This window comes from Astyanax mexicanus, chromosome 3 (assembly GCF_023375975.1).
Source record: "Astyanax mexicanus isolate ESR-SI-001 chromosome 3, AstMex3_surface, whole genome shotgun sequence".
Taxonomy (NCBI): domain Eukaryota; kingdom Metazoa; phylum Chordata; class Actinopteri; order Characiformes; family Acestrorhamphidae; genus Astyanax; species Astyanax mexicanus.
In genome coordinates, this window is record NC_064410.1 from 2764073 (window position 1) to 2784650 (window position 20578).

The window sequence follows — 20578 nt, forward strand, 5'->3', positions numbered from 1 at the left end:
TGGCTTTGACAGCTGTCTGTCAGCACGTCACACTGACGAGGCTAATGAAAGATCACAGTGGGAATGATAGAAACTGTGCGAACCTTTAGGCTTCATGAGTGTGTGTGTGTTAGTGTGTGTGTGTGTTAGTGTGTGTAATGGTGACTGTAAAGGAACAAGGCCACAAAATCAGACACTTCAGTTCTTCAGTCATCACAGCGTCTTAAACACAGTGTGACTGTGAGCGACTGGCGCACTTCCGAACAGTCGGTTTGCTTTATTTTAGGACCGACGCTAGGCTTCAATTTTGGTCTGTCATGATTATTGAGATCGAAAAAGTCCCTGGTTTAAATGCACATCCATATTTAATCGTTAGTGATAAAAAAGATCACAAACACTAATTATATAATAAATACAAACAAGCCTTTTCTTAGCAAAGTACAGTATTATAAGTTTAAGGTTCTTATATGATGAAAAAATGTACATTTTATTCATTTTTTATCTTAAAAATAAAGATGTTATAGGAAACAAGGATGTCATATGAAAAAAGGTACCACTTTAAAATAAGGCTCCTTTATAAAGGCTTTATAAATGGTTAACAAAAGAATTTAGAATAAACGGTTATTAATTAAGTTGTAAATACTTTAAAAACATTAATAAGCACTCAATAAACACAAATAGAAAAAAAAAAACAGAAACAAGTCCCTTTTTTATAATATCTAATAAAATAGTATATAAATTCAATTTAGTCCTTAAATTTTTTTTCAGTTAATAGTAAAATAAAGTTAACGATAGTTAACTGAAATTAAGTTAATGATAACTGATGGAAAAGACGTAAAAAAGTAAGATAAACGTCTAGTAGTATCTAGATCTGAGGTTGAACAGTATAAATGAATGAAGAATCACTATTTGGTACACAGCAGGCCACAGTTTCCCCTTCCTATTCCTGTGTTATAACTGCTTATTAATGGTTTATAACCTAATTAATAGCCATTAATAAACTCCTTTATAAACAATTAATAAAAGAGCCTTTAAAGAAGTACCGAAAGCAATGTGATGTCAAACAATCCATGTATAGAAATTAAGCTGGAAAAATAGTATCCATTATTTTTAGAATGTCCTAAAACGTATGCATCATATATGTACATTTTTTCACAATCGCTGTTACAATGTTAATATTAATATTCATTATATTGCAATTAAATGCAAAGGAAAAAAAAGATTCAAAAGATTTTGCTCCTTGACATAAAAGAAAAATCAGTTTCCAGTTAAATATCTACCAAAGATTATATCTGTCCAATCTAATTTATTTTATTACAGTTAGTAATGCAGTGCAATATAAATTAATATCATGACATATCAAATCATTCTGCTACCTTTTCTTAAAAACTTGTGAAAATTGCTGCTTTTTTAAAAGGACTGTTATCTGTTATATAAAGTCTTATATTTTATTTTTAAACCCTGGTATCTCTTTACAGCCGTGCTTAAAATAGTATTATTCTTCGAGTATAAAAAATACCATTAGATAAGAAGGTGTGTCCAGATTTTTGACTTTTGACTGTATATACTGTATATTGCGGAAAATTTATTTTTTTTTCCCTTCAGTACTGGACAGCCAATCAGAACAGGAAGATTACATATATCACTTTTAAAGACAGTAACAAAAACAGCTATTAAAAAAATAGAGGTTGAAGAATGATTTAGTAAAAGAATTCCACAGAATGTGTTTATTCAGTATTTAATTTTTTTATGTGATGTAAAACATAGTATGTGTGTGTGACTTTTTTTAAGGCAAAACATCTCAAATATGGTTAAATAAGCCTGTTTACTAGTGTTTTTTAAATATTGTTTTTCCTTTTTAGAGAGAAGGCTTGTGGAAAAATAAAAATAAATACGCTCTACTTTTATTGGTTCTTTTTACATTGAAAAAATGACCCAAAACAGAATAGCATTGCTTCTCATAATCTGGATTGTTTTTCTTCTTGCTGGATTTTGTTTGTTTGTTGTATTATTATGAATCTGTTGGTTGGACTTTTTTTGTATTGAATTTAGTTCTCTATTCTTGGGCACTATTTTTTGGGCAGTACACAATTGGCCCGTGAGGTTGTTTAAACTATAATGAACGATAATGAAAAAAAAATATATATATATAATAAAATGCTTCTCTGGTGAGCTTTTGTTTACATCCCTCCTCCTGTTCTTATTTTTCTGCCCATTCTTGGGCTCTCTATCTCCTTATAAGGGCGTTTTTTCCCCCCCGGCTGTGTCCCAATTCCCTAACCGTGGCAGCGGTAGTGTATTGGTACGCGATACACCAAAACGACACGGGTTCGATCCTGCGTGAGGAGCGGTGTGCTTATTTATAATTTATTTTTTTGTCCTTTCTTCTTGGGTTTACCTGCTTTGAGATCAACTGTTCTTCTGCAATTGGGTTCAACAACCCTGTGGGCTGGAGAGCTACTAGTCTGTAGCAGCACTCCATCCCATTACACTAGAATTTATTTAGTTGTCTTGTCTTGTCATGTCCTAAGCGTCTGTAATTCTAATGGTTTAGCGCTGTGGACAATGCATTGCAGAAAAAAGAGTGTAGTGGATGAGGATAGATAAAGAGATGGGCGACATGAGCTTAGAGTGCAGGGAAATGAACAGAGAGAGACAGAGAGAGAGAGAGAAAGGAAAATAGAGTATTACAGTATAAAAGCCAGCATTCATTCATTCGTTCGTTCGTTCGCTCATCCTCCGCTGAATGAAAAAAAAAATTAAAGCGTCTGGCTGGCAGTGGCTCAACTGGTGTTTTTGAAGATATGCCTATCTGAGTACAAAGAGAAGGGGAGGAAAGGAGAATTTGAGATAGAGAGAGAGAAGAGAGAAGAGGGGGAGAGAGATAAGGGAAGACTGAGAGAGGGAGATAAAGAGGAGCGAGGGAGCTGGGGGAGAAGGATGAAGGCAGACAGCTGTGTTTTTGTGCTGCTATTTTGAGAGGCTAGCCGCTGCTCCACTCCCCTGGTTTGGCCCGGCCTATTTCTGTCCTGGGCTGGCCCTGTTGCTATTCCTGGCACCTGGGAGCGAGGGAGTGAGGGAGTGAGAGAGAGAGAGAGAGAGAGAGAAGAGGGGGGAGAGTAAGAGAGAGAGAGAGAGAAACAGACAGACACACACAGAGAGAGAAAGAGAGAGACGATGTACTTTCACATGGTAATGATGGGGCTCAGATAGAACAGACTGAGGCAGGCAAACAGAGAGAGAAAGAGATCAAGAGAAAGGGATAGAAGGATAGAAGGAGATACAGGGTGGAAATAGAGTGCTGTACAAGCTGTCTGAGTGGCAGAGCTACAGACTGCTTCAGTTTGTTCTCAGGAAAAGAAAAGCTTCCTCTTTTTCTTTCACTCGTCCAAATCAACGGAGCGAGAAACCAACCGGCCACCATCAGAAACCATCCGAAACACCCTGCAGAAGACAAACTGAGGCTAGAGGAGAGGTGGAGAGAGCGCGAGAGCAACACCGGGAGCCTGGCTGGGCTGCTTTCAGCCTCGAGAATGCTGCAGACCATCTACGAGAGCGAGAGCCGCATCCCCGCCGACTGGCTGAGGACCATACTGGACTCACACAGCATCTCCAGCACCGTGATCAGCCCAGGTACTGAGAGGTGTAAGGCTGCTACTAACGATTATTTTTGCAGTCGAATAATCTGACGATTATTTTATTTTTTTTCGATTAGTCGGTTAGTCGATTAGTCAACGATTATTTCTGCCATCTTTATTAATGATAGAAACAGCAGAACATGAGATTTAAATGGCATTTAAATATCTGACTATTGTTTAAACATGGAAAGTTCTGATATTTAGTGATTAAATATTTAATCTGTTGTGTTTGACTAAGTTGAGTTGAGTTGTAAACTGTGTGAGCAAACCATTTACCCTTTAATCTCCCATTGCGCTTCTGTCCCCAGCACTTTGTGTAATGCGGGACTATTACAAATTGACGATTAGTCGACTAGTCATTTAAATAATCAACATTGTTGATTATATCGACTAATCGTTGCAGCCCTAGAGAGGTGCATGACCAGAGGTGTAGATCAGGGCAGGTCTGGGAACAGTTCATTCAGTTCAGTGATTTCTCTGCACATCTGTAATAGTGAAAGTGTGAAAGTGTAGAAAATGACAGCAGCTCTTACATATCTTACATATCTGATATAGAGTATAGAGTAGAGTCTCAGTACTGTACCTATAACCAATATATACCCATAATACAGTATAAACATAGTGTATTGTTATTATTATATCATTCTGATTCTTTTGTAGCATTTAGTTCCTTTCTCTGCGTTTAGAAACGATTCAAGAAACTTTCTCTAACTTGTGCTTATTTAATGAAATACTGAAGATAATTTTTGTATGCATTTTATTGCTTGCAAACAAATAATACAGACCATTTAAAAAAAAAAGCAATTTCATCATGGATGTTGGCTGCAGAAGAAACTAATGAATGTCACTTTTATCTACTGTTTTTTTACTGACTAAAAATTTTATTTGATTAAAGAAATATATACATTGCAGGCAGTTTTTTCACCAATTTATTTCCATGAATAATGCAAACAATTTACCAAATAATATGTAGTCTAATTTATATAATAAATTTGCTGATAAAAATGCTAATAACTTGTTCTAGAGAAATCATTTTGCTTATTTGCTCATAAGTAATACATATAATTTTGAGAAATAATATGTGAAATATTGTTTTTTTAAACAAATAATGTAGATAATTTTTTTATATGATCTTATCGTGGAAAAAATTGCTTATTTTGAAACAAATACAAATAATCCTGATTTTAAAAGGGAATTGTACAGAAAATGTTAATTTACAAAATACAGAAATGCAGATCATTTTGCTTATTTATTGAAATAATGTAACTTAGCCTTAGATTATTTTGATAACTAATATTGATGAAAAAAATGTAAATATGATACATATTTTTTTTTCGATATAAGAAATATTTAATGAAATCTTAACATTGGTAAATTTGCATATTTTGAGACAAATACAACTAATTCTGATTTTGAAAAGGAATTGTACAGATTTCTTTTATTTACAAAATACAAAATTTTATTTATGTGCAGAAGTAATGCAGATCAATTTTGCTTATATAATGAAATATTGAAGTTTGCAAACAGATAATACAGATAATTATGCTTTTATAAAAAAAATCAAATATTTAGATTTAATATTAAAAAAAAAACTTTCAATGGAAAAATAAAAAAATTAGCATGACAGTTAAGTTTATTCATATATTTTTTTATTTTACATATGAAATTACTTTAATAATACTAAACTAACATGCAGACATACAAGTGCTTTGGAAGCAAAAAGTATTTGAATGTTTGAAAGTTAAATGAGAAATCCTTTTATATGATTATAAAATTATTATTAGAAATACATTAAAACATTATTTTTATTTTTATCCCTTAGCAAATGTATCATATAAGATGCTCAATGTCACGAATGTGCACGAGCTCAAATATCAGCACACTGTGACGGGATCACACATAGTTCATATGTTGCGTGTGATTAAAAAAGTGTTCTATGTAGCACCAAAAATAGCTCCACTCTTATGACTCAGAGACGTCTATTTAGAGCGTAGTGTTTGCGTGTGAAGACAAATCTCGCCGCAGTCAACAGCATAACTCGCTTTTGTGACCTCCTCTATACAGCTCTGAAAAAATAAGACTTAAAAACCTCTTAAAATAACGAGTTTCTTTGATTTTACCAAATTAAAAAAAAAAATGAACTGCTTGAATGTTTGCACCAGGAGTAAAGCAGCATAAAGTTATCCAAAAGCAGTGTGTAAGACTGGTGGAGGAGAACATGATGCCAAGATGCATGAAAACTGTGATTAAAAACTAGTGTAGGCCTATAGAGTACACAGGTATGCATGTGTGTGTCCTTCCGTGCTCTGTAGGAAGTCTGTGTGTGTGTGTGTGTGTTTGGGTGACGTAGGCTTGCCGTCTGATGCATTGTCTCGCTGAACTTGTCACTTAAGAATGTGTTTGTTTGTGTGTATTCTTCAGCAGAGCTATTAGTAAGCTCATCTCCGTGCATTGTTACCGAATACCGACCCTTTCATCTAGCGTACAGTGTGTATGTGTTTGTTTTTATCTTGTGTTTCTATGACGATAGTGGTTGGCTGAATGATGTCTAAATGTTTGTCAGTTCGTTAAAAAAAGGACCATCCTGATTTCCTCAGTCCGGTGATGTTTATCCTCTCATCTAGGCAAAATAACTTTAAAACATCTTAATTTTAGAGACATATCTAGTAGTCAGTGATCTCTCACCAAGAGGTGCACTACCCAAAAGTACCTTAGCAACCCTGAAAAAAAGTACAGAAAAAAAAATTATTAAGTAAAAGTACCTTTACTTTGCTTTTAAAAGTAAAAGTACCCATCTAAAAATCTACTCGAGTAAAAGTAAAAAAGTACTCAATTTAAAATGTACTTTGAGTAAAAGTTACATAGTATAGGAGTTCCCAGAGGTGTTTATTAGCACTTGTTGCTCCTTTGTCTTCTTCACTCTGTGCTCCAGCTCACCCCAAACCCAAAGCTCATCTGGATTGGGTTCAGGTCCGGTGACTGTGGAGGTTCAGCTCATTTTTTATTAAGTACATAAAACTCCACATGTGTTCATTCATAGTTTTGATGCTTCAGTGAGAATCTACAATGTAAATATTAGTGAAAGTACAGTTTATAGCCAAGAAAAAAAAAACAGTATCTTAGTAAATTAGAATATTATATTTCAAAGACCAATTGGTACTTTTGGCAGTGTGGGCAGTGTGCCAAGTCCTGCTGAAAAATGAAATTCACATCTACATAAAAGTTGTTATCAGCAGAGTGAAGCATGAAATGCTGTAAGATTTTGCGGGAAAACTCTTATGAACTTATGAATTTTCTTTGCATTATTTGAGGTCTGAAAGCTCTGCATCTTTTTTGTTATTTCAGCCATTTCTCATTTTCTGCAAGTAAGTGAGAATATTTTAATTTGTAATTTGGGAGAAATGTTGTCTGTAGTTTATAGAATAAAACAACAATGTTCATTTTACTCAAACATAAACATATAAATAGCAAAATCAGAGAAACTGATTCAGAAACTGAAGTAGCCAAGCATTGAAAAAATTGCGTTTTTCAATTGTTTTCCTGCTTTAAAAGCACACAGTCCCCTTGCAGCGAGATGCACTTGACCACACCTTGTTGTAGTCGGCTTGTCGGGGCCAAATTAGCACCGGTCTTTAGAGAACTGGGTTTAGAGAGCGCTGGTGTACGAGCTTTCTGAACACGCCATTTATCACAGCCCTTCAACATGCTCAGCCTAAAGGCACCAATTTATCAGGTCAGACCTATAAAGCAGCAGCGGCGCTGCTCTAGGATCAGATTGTAGCTTATGTGCTGCTGCTAAAAATAAGACACATGCACAAGGAGACGCTGATTTTGGATCTGCACTTGGATATGCTGAAGGCACACGGACCCAGATGCTAATAGCTGAACTCTAATAGCTGGTGCCAACCTAAATATACACATTTACACTATAGAGTCTGACCGAGATGACCGATACGAGTATAACAGCTTCAGGGCTATTATGATCAGTCTGGAGCAGGTTAAAAAACATGCATTATATGTTCAAATATATGTGCACTTCAAGAAACTGTTGGAACAATTAAACTGTGCATCTTATTGGTTTAATATGGTTTTATGTGACAATGCATGCAGTCTTACAGTGTGCCTATGCACTGTAATGGTATACACTGCAAGGACAATGCTAATGTGATTTATTGTGCATCCCTAATAGCAGACCAAAAAAAAAAGTGGGCAAGGTAAATAATAAGCAAATAATAGGCAAGGTAAATCAAATTTCTATAGCACCTTTTAAACAGTAATAAAATATAAAGACATAACAACTAAAAGAGATTTTAAAAAAACACATTGCACAGCAGTGCCAATATTATATATTATAGCACAAACCCTGAGTGAATTGTTGTGATTATACTACAGTTCCATTATCGCAGTTTATTGAAATATTTTGAGTTAAAGAGGATTAGAAAATGCAATATGTTTGGTTATTAAAAACTCCACCAGTTAAAATAGTTAGTTCCATTGCTGCTCTGTTTGTAGCTGCGCTGTTTGACTTGTAAGCGCTGCATCGTTTCTTCGCTAGGTTACCTGTATTTGATGAAGTAATACATGGAGCACTTCAGTTACAGTGCATTACCGGCTGATAACAGCACTCATGGAATGCCTCTCAGCCAATCACACTGCAGGGTCAGAAGTAACTATGGTATTATTAAACAATACAATATAATAGGATAGACACCTGAGAGATACAGGCAAATACGCAAGTCAAGTAATATAAAATACTGTAACTTTCCTGAGAGTGCTATACTACTTAAACAAGTATTTATTATATTAAAGATTTATTCCTAATATACTCCTAGTTTTCTCCATTATTTAGCTAGGCTGATTTTTCCACCAGTTTAGCTGCTACTCAGCTGTATATTATCCCCCTATTACTAGTGATGCCACAACACATGGAGGCACATGTAAACTCAGACTCCGCCTCTCTTTAGGAGGAAAGCGCAGCGACTCGGTTCTGATACATCAGCTCACAGATGCAGCCTTGTGCTGATCCACATCACCCTAAGAGAGCAAGAGAGAGCAAGGACCTCTCGGGGCTCCGGCAACTGATGGCAAGCTGCCTGACCGGGATTCGGAACCAGGGATAAACTTCCGATCATAGTGGCAGTGATTTAGACTTCAGGACCACTCTGTGCCCTTTAGCTCTTTCATTTTTAAGCTGGAATGTTAAAAAGAAGAGCTTGAAGTCTTGAATGCTTTATTTTTGCTTTTTAAATCAGCTGCAATTTTGTTCCAGAGTAGAACACACAGTTTAAATTGTTTTTTTTTGGGCAGGAAATTCACTAAACTGCTCCATACACACACCTTGACGTGCCTGAATGTTTCTAAATCAGTGTTAAAGCACTCACGCCTCAGGCAGTTGACATTAGTAACAGTTTAATCGGGTCAGACTGACGAACCTTGGCCATGTCAGGAAGAACCTTCATGCATGTCAGTGGATCCAGAACACGCCAGTTTAAAAAATGTCAAGCAGCGTTTCTATTAATAGCCGGGCTGTTTTGTAACGCTGGCGGAGGGATTCTGTTTATTTTAGATCTTTCTGTTTCTCATCAGCTCTGACTCACTCTGGCCACCGAGCCACTTCTCGCAGTTCTCATGCAGCTGAGGAGCGTGAGTCAGTGCTGGACTGACCGGGCCACTGTACACAACCTGCCCACTGCACTGTGGACACAGGGGACACAGTGGAGACAGGGGACACAGTGGACACAGGGGACACAGTGGAGACAGGGTCACAGTGGACACAGGGGACACAGGGGACACAGTGGAGACAGGGTCACAGTGGACACAGGGGACACAGTGGACACAGTGGAGACAGGGGACACAGTGGAGACAGGGGACACAGGGGACACAGTGGACACAGTGGAGACAGGGGACACAGGGGACACAGTGGAGACAGGGGACACAGTGGACACAGGGGACACAGTGAAGACAGGGGACACAGTGTTTATTTCTTGTGTTGTTGTTAATTATAGCTTACAGCCAATGAAAAGCCAAAAATGGAGAGACATGTCATCTGCTACTGTTGATCCACTGTGTTATATCAAGTCCAATTATGGAGATGAGGATTTCATTTTCCAGCAGGCACTTGGCACACTGCCAAGTACCAAAAGTACCAATTGGTCTTAAATATATTATTCAAAATTTCTGAGACACTGATTTTTTATTTTATTTTTTATTGTCTGTAAGCCATAATAATCATCAAAAATAAAATAAATAAACGCCAATATAGTAGATCATTCTGTGTTTAATACATCTATGTAAAATGTGAGTTTCACATTTTGAACTGAATTACTGAAATAAAGTAATTTTTCAATGATATAAAAATTGTTTGAGAGTCACTAGTGTTTATATATACATATATTGTTTTACTTTTAGATCATTTAGAGAGGTTTGGGAGCTGTATAAAAAAAGGTTTTATCCATTGGGAAACAGTTTGGGACATGCATTATGTTAATGCATTAGAATTAGTCTGATTGTGGGCGACAAAAATAGGTGATTTTCAGTTTTTTTGTGAGTTATTACAAAAAGTATCAAAATATATAAACAATAAGAGATTATTTAATTTACCAACTAGTAAAAACCAATGAGTCCATGTTTTGGGACCAGAGGGACCCTCAATAGGTGAAAATTCCATTTTATTGCATTTTATTTTTTGTGAAAAAGGGATTAAAAGATGAAGTGTTGAGACAGGCTGATTAAAGGTCTCACTGAGAGACACAGAGAGCCGTGTACGTCCATGTTTCTGCTGTTTTTTATCATTGTAATTATTCTGAAAGCTACACAGGGCCTCAGAGGCAGTTTCTGAGCAGGAGATTTCATGTGATCGTCAGTTTGACTGAAGGTCAGTTGTTTTTGGCAGGCAGACTTCCATCCCCCCGTAGAGACTCGACCAGTGGACACATGGATGTATGAGAATCTATTTACAGTGATAAACTTCATAACATCCTCCTGGGAATCCTCTAGTTTACTACTGTTTAGCTTTGTCCACAGTGTATTACATTTCTTCTTCTTCTTCCCATAACTTCCCAAAAAACGGAATGTATTTTATATCGGTGGAGGCAAGCATTAGTTTTTTTTCTTTATAAAAAAATATATTTCATGCTGCAGCTTCAACTGCAGCCTATATTGCTTACAGGATCAAAAAGCACTGTTTTATTAAATATTAAATATTGTAAAAAAAAAAAAAAAAATTAGACAGTAGTTACAGACTGTACTGTAGTTATAGATTCCTCCCTCAGATGATGCACAGTGCTCAACTTGCAGACCAAAATGGTGAATCTTCAACTAATCTAGTGGGTGGAGCTCTGGTGGGAGTTGATGGTTGAGGGGTGGAGCCAGGGTGATGTTATGCAGGTTTCCTTATTGTGATGTCACAATAAGGGAGGAGCATCCAAACGGATGGATATTTTTTTTTCTCACTTGCAGCGTTTAAAGGGGCAGTCGAGACCAAAAGTGGAAAAAAAGGACTCAGAAAGTGAGTTTTGCATAATATATACTTTTTTAATGTCAGTCTAGAAAACTTAATTTCATTGGTTAATATATTGTAAATCCATTGCTACATTATTTATCACTTTATAATATTGCAATTCCTTCTTAGAACATGTAAAAGAGATTTTAACATTATACATAGCAAGCGATTCAGAGTTTCATGTGTTATTGTTATTATCCCATTGTTCCTGCAAACATCTTGTCTTAAGATGTGCGAGAGTATATTTTGTTCTAAAATTCTAACATTTGTAATGGGTGTAGCATGTAGTTTTGCATTGTCTTGTTAAAACATTTGTGGATATACCAGAAGAGACGTCATCTTGATGTTGCTTTTTTTGAATTACTTCTGTCATGACAGACCCTGGCTTTTGAACTTGTTGTTGACTGTTGCTGATAACAGTCTGGATGGTCCCTTCATCTTTGGACTAGAGCACACAGCATTTGTTCGATAAAGTAATTTATTTTCTTGTCTATGTGGGTCAGGGGTGTTTAGCTTAGGCTTGAGTCCTTGCAAGGGGTGTGACGAGATCTCGTGGCACGAGATCTCGCGAGATTAAAACATGACGATATTTCTCGTCAAACTTTAACCTGACTCGCGGGGAAAAAAATCGTTTAGTGTGGACTTTTTAAGCGGGATCTGGCAACACAGCAGAAGTGCAAGTCCAGAGGGGGGGGGGGGGGGGGGGGGGGATCAGGGGTGTGGTTGGTGGAGATACATTCTGTCATTACTAGCCCACCACGCTCTGCAAAACCAGCACGCTGATTGGCTGTTTCTCCTGAGAGAAAATTTATTTGGGGCTTTTTCAATTTGGCGCCCCCTGTCGTGCAGCGCCCCAATGCACTCCAAGCATAGTCTTAATATGACTGGTTATGGTTATTCAGAGTTAAATTACAAGAGATTTAGGAGAAAAAAACACAAACTATACCTTAATATGACTGGTTGTGGTTTGCACTTATTGTTTGCACTATATAAGACCTAGAAAGGTTTTATTTTAATTTTTTATTCTTATTCTTATTTCTATTTCTTATAGAATCAATGTGTGAGAGAAACCAGTCTGTTAAGTTTGTGTTTTATGATTTTGTCAAATAAAACTCTAGTTTTCAAGCCATTTTTCATTTTTGAAGTTTTCTTTTAAAAATTTTATTTTTAAATCTCGTCTCGTTCTCGTGAACCCAGGATCGTGTCTCGTCTCGTCTCGTGATATTAGTGTCTAGTCACACCCCTAGTCCTTGCCCTTTATGCACTGACATGCCACTTATTTCCTTGAATTGTTTGATGATTTTTGGCAGTGTAGAGGGTTTTGGATAAAATTTGATAATTTTTTTATGCGTTTTTTCAAAACTGGAGATGCTGTGCTCATCATTGCTTTTTAGAGACTCACTGTTGGCACCACCTGTTGAAATGATAAATGATACATGGTTATTGTTTATTTTACCTCATTTCTTTGGTCAACATTAAAAGAGAGGGCTGCTCTTCTTCTCCAGAGAGCTCTCGTAGACATTTTAAAGGCAGTGACCAGATCAGGCTGACAGGTTAAACTGTGGGCTGGCGTGGCTGGCATGCTGTTTACCTCGCTGTGCCTCGCAGGGCTGGCGGAGCACGAGGGCCAGTTGAGCGCTCTGGCCCCTTAACGCTCCGGCACGGCTATTCTTGGCCTCGTTATTTCGGGCTTAAGGCATTAGGGGGCTAAGATTAGCCTCGGTTATCATTCCGTCTGAGTTAACTCCTAATAAAACCACCCACCGGAAGGCTTTATTTATAACCCTCACTCAGTAAACCTCCTGCAGTGCCTCACTTTCCATTTTTCCAAAACGCCACCTCTTTTAGCTGTAACCTACCCATGGAAACATCTTCGTTCTTTGTGGTGGCCTTCTGGCCTTCTTCTTTATTGGTAACAGAGATGGTCTAGAGGGAAAGGGAAGGGGTTGATTGTAGATATAGAGCAACTTTCACTATTTATCACATGGAAAGTAGAGATCTGGAAAGTTCTGTGGGTTCTGACCCGATGCTAAAGACCCTGAACCACCTGCCCTCAGCCCCGCACTGCTCTTCTCCTGTATCTGTCATCCTGTTATGATTGGAACAGATGCTGCCTGCTATTAGTAGTGATTGACACTTTAGACCGTGTTGTGCTTCTGTGCTTTTTGCGGCGCGTGTATTTTCGGGGACAGGGGCCCCAAGGAGTCCGAGTGACTAGCGCTCGTTTCACAACAAGGTATCACCCAAAAAGTCTCGGTACTACAGAGTAGGAAAAGCTCCAAAAAATTAGCTTTGCATGAAAAGCACATAAACGCGCCAAACCGCGATGGCGCACTGGCGTACATAAGTAGGGAGCACACGCAGAAACACGGTGAGCATGTTCACGGTGATCATTCAAATGGGTGATTATCTAAATTGACGATCATTCAAATTGATGATCATTCAAATTGGTGGTCATTTAAATTGTCGACACACTGCAGCTGTGCTAAAATCCTAGCGGCTCGCTTGCTCTCGCGCTAGTGAGAGACTCACGCTGTCTCTCACTAGCTTGTGCTGTCTCTCCCTCTCTCACACTCGCTCAGTCTCTCTCTCTCTCTCTCTCTCATGTTGTCTCCCCTCCCTCTCTCTCTCCAGAGATATTATAATACAGTAAAAAAGCTTTTGTCTGCCTGATGTGAGAACGAGATTACTCGAGTCGGCTGTTAATAATAAAAAAATAAATACGTTTTATAAGCATAATTATAATCATATTTTGATTTTTTTAGTTACAGTTTAGAAAAAGGTATAATTTGGGTATCGGTACCGTATTCAAAGTACCCAGTCCTATACATCACCCACAGTGTATATGCATACTGTTACACCTTTATTTTTGCCTTTATTTTTAGCATTTGTTCTTTTTTTTTTGTTTGTCCTTTCTGTTCCAGTCTTGTATTCTGTCCTGTTTTGTTATTGTCTTGTCTCCGCTCTAGCCCCACCCTGTCATCAGTGTTCCTCTTGTTATCTTCCCCAGGTGTTCCTGTCTGTGTCTGTGTAAACATTATATATATCTTGATGTTTAATGGCTGTCATTTGTTTGATTTGTACTTTTGATTGGTACAGTATGTTTGGAGAGTAAAGAGTGTAGAATGTGCAGCACAGGGGTAGATGTATTATGCTTGCTATGGGGTTGCGTTGCCGTCACTGTTCAATTAAAAACCGGCATCTTCAGCAGAATAATGACCTGAACCACACCTTATAATCCACAGTAGTCTTCCTCACTCTCCCCTTTAACCTACATATCATCATAAATCTGTGCACAGACCTCAAAAGAGGAGTTAAATAAGACTGGCACAAAATAAAATCTCACAGAACTAGAAATATACACGTTTTTTAAATCATGCACATTGTTTATCATCTCTTAATAGCACTCACAAGTGTGTACAAGTGTGTACAAGTGTGTGTGTGTGTGTGTGTGTGTGTGTGTGTGTCTTTGAATGCATGCACATATGTGTGTATGTATGTGGGTGTGTGAATTCCTACAGAACAAGTGTGAAGAAAGGAGCGTACATATGATTTACGATGGTGTTGTGTGTGTGTATATATATGTGTATATATATATGTGTGTATATATGTGTGTGTGTGTGTGTGTGTGTGGAGGTGTTGAGTGTGTCTGGAACTATTCAGCCTGTTTAGCGAAACAGATTTAGGTCGTGTTTGCAGTTTGTGTGAGTGTGTGTGTGTGTGTGTGTACATGCACATAATGTGTTCATATTTGGGCACAAGTCCAGATCATTCTGTCACCGAACACACACTCGGGTTCACGCCGACGCCCGCCAGCCCACACACACCAAACGGCATTCTTTTTTCCTGCCGTTTTTCTTGGCATGTGTAAAAATAGTTGAACTGCATCTCGTTCACGACGGCCACATGGCGTCTGTCTTTAGATTGAGCTTTAAAAAGAGTTCTGTCGCTGGTCAGAATATGCGCTTGGCCTTTAGCTACCAGCAGCTTTCAGACCGGAGTGTTTTCTGTACTGTGAAGTTTAGTGATGCACCAAAATATAAAAGTTTTATGGCCAAAAAAAAAATAAAAATGAAAATTTTGGCTGAAAACCAGTCACACTTTTGCAGGTTTTCATTTGTTTTGTATTACTTAGCTTAAATGTATAACTACATATAGTTTTCATTGGTGACCCATGCAATTATAAATCCCTGCAGAGGACTTTTATTTTGAAAGGTGTGATTCAAACACAGCAGCCGCCTTTCGGTTTAGGCACAATTGTTAACAGCCAGGTTATATACAAAAGTAAGTGCTGCTTCTGGCTTTCTGCAGGAGTGTGATGCTTATTGTTTTTCTGAGCTGGATTATTTGCTGAGTTGATGACAGACCAAAGCCCCCATGTGAGAAGGGTCTTCACACTGCCCTGTGGCTATACGCTGTAAAAATGAAAAAGTTGAGACTCTTTTCAAAACAAATTTTCAAGGCAACTTACTGCACTAGATTTTTGATTATTCAAGAAAACTACCAACTAATAATTCTACATTTATTAGATTAATATTCTAAAATATTAGCCTTTACAACTTAGACTTATCTTACAAACAAATCAGAAGGTTGTAGTTTACACAAAACAACTATTTATTACCAAAATTACATAGCAAAATCAGTTAGATGTACAGTTTTTGTTGAGAAACAACAATGTAAGACAAATTATTAAATCCAACATCAAGAGAAAAGTAAAGCCCTAAACGGACAGGATTAGTTCCTCAGGGGGTTCTGGAGTAATTTAATCTTTTATGGGGGGGGTTTTTATCCTCTGTGATTTTATTTCCATCCGGAAAGACAGTGTATGTGTTTTTTTTTTTCTCAGACAACCTCTGAGAAAATTACAGGCTGAATTATCTACTGTTTTTCGCTAAACTCTTGTTTTCGTGGTCCTCCAGTAATTTTAGTCCCGTCCGGATCCACATCTCTGAGTTTCATCTATTCTCGTTTAATAAAATAGCTATTTGTCCACTGCCGTGCACCTAATTACACTTTGGGTACGCCACAGTTTCCATGGAGATCCACGTTAAAAACACAACAGCGAGTGGAAATGGAGGAGCTACTGAACGCTACTGATGTCATGTGACCGAGAAAAACTAAAGCCTAAAAAAAACTCACTGGTCCTCCTGCTGTTTTTTTCAATTTCAGTCCGGATGCAGGAATTAAAAGTCGCTGAGTAGAAATGTGAAATATTTTTCACAGACGTCCCCCCGAGAAACGAATCCCTTACAAACAGGGCTGAGGTTTAATATTTTTTGTATAGTTGACCCAAAAACTACTTTAACAAGAGCAATTTCAAGTACTGTTTGTCAGGTACTCTTATCTGTTGATAACGTTTTGCTATCTCTGACATCCTTTTTACTCTGTTTTTTGTTTTTCTGGTTTCTGGAACAAAGTAAAGTTTTTACTTATTCAACACTGATAATTATTATTGTTTTTTTATTTTTTGCCAATATTTTCGGTTGCCAAATATATTTAGATTCCAAATATTGGCATTCCTAATAACATTGAAGATATAGTATTTTGTAATGTAAAACTTTTAAGTTTGCTTCTTTTCAGAGAAAATGAGCTCAGGCAGCATTACATCACCTAAACTTATGCGTCTGGCATTTCAAGCAACATGAGACCAAAGTGCAACTTTGACTAAACGTGTTTGTCGTTGGAGACGGGCTGGGGGCTCATTGCTCATTTATTTTGCAGGAACTCAAGTTTGCTTTGTGCTGCTTTTCTCCGTTTCTGCCGCCCACGTTTTCCCCACTTATGTACGAATTCAGCAGGACAGGTTCTGGGCAGAAAATTAAACCAATAAACCAAGCTGAACTGCTTGCATTGTTGCACCAGGAGTGAGTAGCATAAAGTTATCCAAAAGCAGTGTGTAAGACTGGTGGAGGAGAACATGATGCCAAGATGCATGAAAAAAAACTGTGATTAAAAACCAGACCAGGGTTATTCCACCAAATATTGATTTTTGAAGTCTTAAAACGTATGAACTTATGAATTAGAACTATTTGTTTTAATTGCATTTTGAATTTCAGCCATTTCTCATTTTCTGCAAATTAAAGCTCTAAATGTCAATATTTTGTTTGGAATTTGGGAGAAATGTTGTCTGTAGTTTTAGAATAAAAACAAGAATGTTCATTTTACTCAAACATAAACCTATAAATAGCAAAAATCAGAATATTCCCACTCACACATCTCCAATACAAACACGGTTCTTTATGGAACCAAGAGTGGTTATTCTATGTTTGAGTGGGTCACTCCACGTACGTCAGAGCGCATGAAATCACAGAGCAGCACAAAGACGCAACACTGCAGCGCTCTCTAATTATACTAAAAGCCACAGTGGGGTTTTCTTCCTGACCTCCCACTGATTCAACCAGTTACATGCTGAATTTTCCTGCTCACGAGGCCTGAAGATGTCTCCACCTGTAATTACTGCAAATGGTTTAAGTTGTCTTACATTTTTACATTTAAAAACACTTAAAAACTGTAAATGAACAGTATAGTAGCAGTCAAAAGTTTAGACTGCTTGAATTTGTGCACCAGGAGTAAAGCAGCATAAAGTTATCCAAAAGCAGTGTGTAAGACTGGTGGAGGAGGGAACATGATGCAAAGATGCATGAAAAAAAAACTGTGATTAAAAACAAACCAGGGTTATTCCACTAAATATTGATTTCTGAACTCTTTAAAACTCTTTATGAATATGAACTTCTTTTCTTTGAATTATTTTTATAATTTCTCATTTTCTGCAAATAAATGATCTAAATGACAATATTTTTACTTGGAATTTGGGAGAAATGTTGTCTGTTTCAAAAACTGAAGTGCTTTTAAAACTTTTTCACTTTGTAAAGCTTCAGGAATGGGAAAGGCTTGTGCTGGAGTGTAGATGTTCTCACACAGTGGGACACTTTTGGAAAGGTGTGCAGCTTTGAGAGCTTTGGAGATATTCTCAGTGATGCTGTTTTTATTTTATAGACGAGTTACAAACAACCCAGAATAAAAGCCCTTCTTGATTTGTGGGCGTGGAATGTGCAGCTGCCGCTCACATGACTAAACGAGCTTCTATATTAAAGTATTCTGAAAATTCATATCTGAGTATATCTGACTCCTCCCCCCCCTCCTCTCCTCCTCTCCTCCTCTCCTGCTCTCCTCCTCTCCTCCTCTGCCTGTCAGGTTCGGAGGTGCTGTCGCCGGTGAACAGGTCTGAGGTCAGCATGCCGGAGTGGGAGCGAGACTCGGAGGAGTGGGAGAGGCAGCTGCAGAGGGAGCTGCTACTGATCCAGAGGCAGCAGCAGATCCAGAAACAGCTGCTCATCTCCGAATTCCAGAAACAGCACCAGGCTCTGCTGCGGCAGCACCAGGCTCAGCTACAGGAGCACATCAAGGTCTGTGGTGGGCGGGGATTCTTCCTGTGGACCAATAAACACACTGCAAAAAAAATCTGTTTGCAAAACTAGACAAAATATATGTAAATTGAGACGCAAATGCCTAAATGAAGACAAAAAATCTGCCAATGGGGTGAGCAGGAAGATTTCTTAAAATAACCAATCACAACGTCTCAAAATGAATAAAGTAAGACTTAAATAAAGGCAAAATTCCTTCAGAATAACTTAACTTGTGACTTTTTGTGCTTATTTTGAGTTTAAATGATTTAAAACGAGGTTAATTCTAAATAAGACTGAATTAGATTATTATTCCCAAAATTAGTAAAGCAGTCTTACACAAAACAATGCTTATTAAGTCAAAAATTCTTATCAGAAAAAAAGGGTCCCACTTTATAATAAGTGTCCCTAAGTACTATGTAATTACACGGTAACAATCCATGTAACTACAGTGTAACTACTGATGAAGTACACATTGTTACAGATTAACTACAGAGGTACAGGTTATGTAACTACACATGTGTATTAAGGTTAGTTTTGACTTGTGTAAGTACACATATGTACCAGGGGGAGTGTACTTACACATGTGTAATAGTGCGTTTGATAAGTTGAGTATAAACTTATCCAACAGCTAATGTCTAGTATGTAATTAGGGCTGATTGAGTACACACACATATGTTACACATGTGTAAGTACACTTGCTCTATCACTTGTGTAAGTACCCCTAGTACACATGTGTACTTACACAAGTCAAAATTAACCTTAATACACATGTGTAGTTACATAACCTGTACCTCTGTAGTTAATCTGTAACAATGTGTACTTCATCAGTAGTTACACTGTAGTTACATGGATTGTTACCATGTAATTACATAGTACTTAGGGACACTTATTATAAATCACAAATTGATCTCAAAATGATTGGAGTAATAATTAAATCAAGCAATAATCCTTTATTTTGTGGCTTAGATTTGTACACAAGAATGACAAAGACTGGTGACTTTTTGTGCTTATTTTGTGTTTAAATTACTTCAAATTAAAATTAAAATAAGCAAAACAATCTTACACAATTAAGATGTATTTATTGCCTTGAAATAAGATAACTTCACATGCTAAGGTTTATTTATTTTTTTGCAGCGTACAAAGTTCACTTGACAGCAGCACTGCTGAATTAGAAGGAAAACATGGCGGCAACCCTGTTCCTTACTAGTGTCTTACTAAAATCTAATGTGGCTTATAATCCGGTGAGCCTTATGTATGATAATAGGACAGAGAATAGACGTTCATTTTTTAACCTGTAAATCATTGTTTGTACCTTTTTTAATAGGATTTTGTGTTTCTTATGTAAGTAATTGGCTCGTATTTTTCTCACTCATGTCTTCAGTGTTATTTTAACATTTTAAAAGCAGTTAAATTAGTCAGTAAGTCACAGCTGAAGCTGCAGAAAGTCAGGTATAGATTTGCACTCTGTCACTGTATGTAGTGCTGAGCTACGGCTGAGTGTGACGCTGTGAGTCACTCCTGAACCGCTGACTGATAAAGTCTACAGTGGTGTGCTCTAGTACTCTACACTTTACACTTTTTATACTATTTATACTGGTCATGTGAGATTGACACACACTCTTACACACACACACACACATTCTAGAGGGTGAAAGTGCATTAATGCTTTATAACACATTGATATGAAGGTAATATTAGCGATATTAGAAGAGATTAAATGATGTTTAGTCAGAGGTGGAAAAAGTACTGAAAAATTGTAATTAAGTAAAAGTACCTTTAATTTGCTAAAATTCTACTCAAGTAAAACAAAAAAAGTACTCATTTTAAAATTTACTTTGAGTAAAAGTTACATAGTTCTTTTTAATTATTTGATGTAAAAAAAGTACAACAAATCATAAATTAAATTGTTTTTAATGAATTATTATTCCACATAATAATTTGGATCTTTCAGGCAGTATTTGTTCAGACCAAACCATCAAACATTTTCAAGAACAAGAAGCATAGGTTTCTATGATCCATTTTTTTTTCTTTACTGTTAAAAAGTTATGGTCATA

At 37.1% G+C, this 20578-nt stretch overlaps 1 protein-coding gene across 3 annotated transcripts in view; it reads left to right on the forward strand.

Annotated features, from left to right (window-relative positions):
- LOC103037797 (histone deacetylase 9-B) overlaps positions 1–20578 on the forward strand; it is a 69503-nt gene that overhangs the window by 15501 nt on the left and 33424 nt on the right. For 2 of the 3 annotated variants that reach the window (XM_049475722.1, XM_049475723.1), the window contains one exon: positions 18313–18524. In XM_049475722.1, the coding sequence (XP_049331679.1) occupies positions 18313–18524 (212 nt within the window). Of the gene's footprint in view, positions 1–3031; positions 3613–18312; positions 18525–20578 lie in introns of those variants that run through there. The other variant, XM_049475721.1, reaches the window with a different exon arrangement.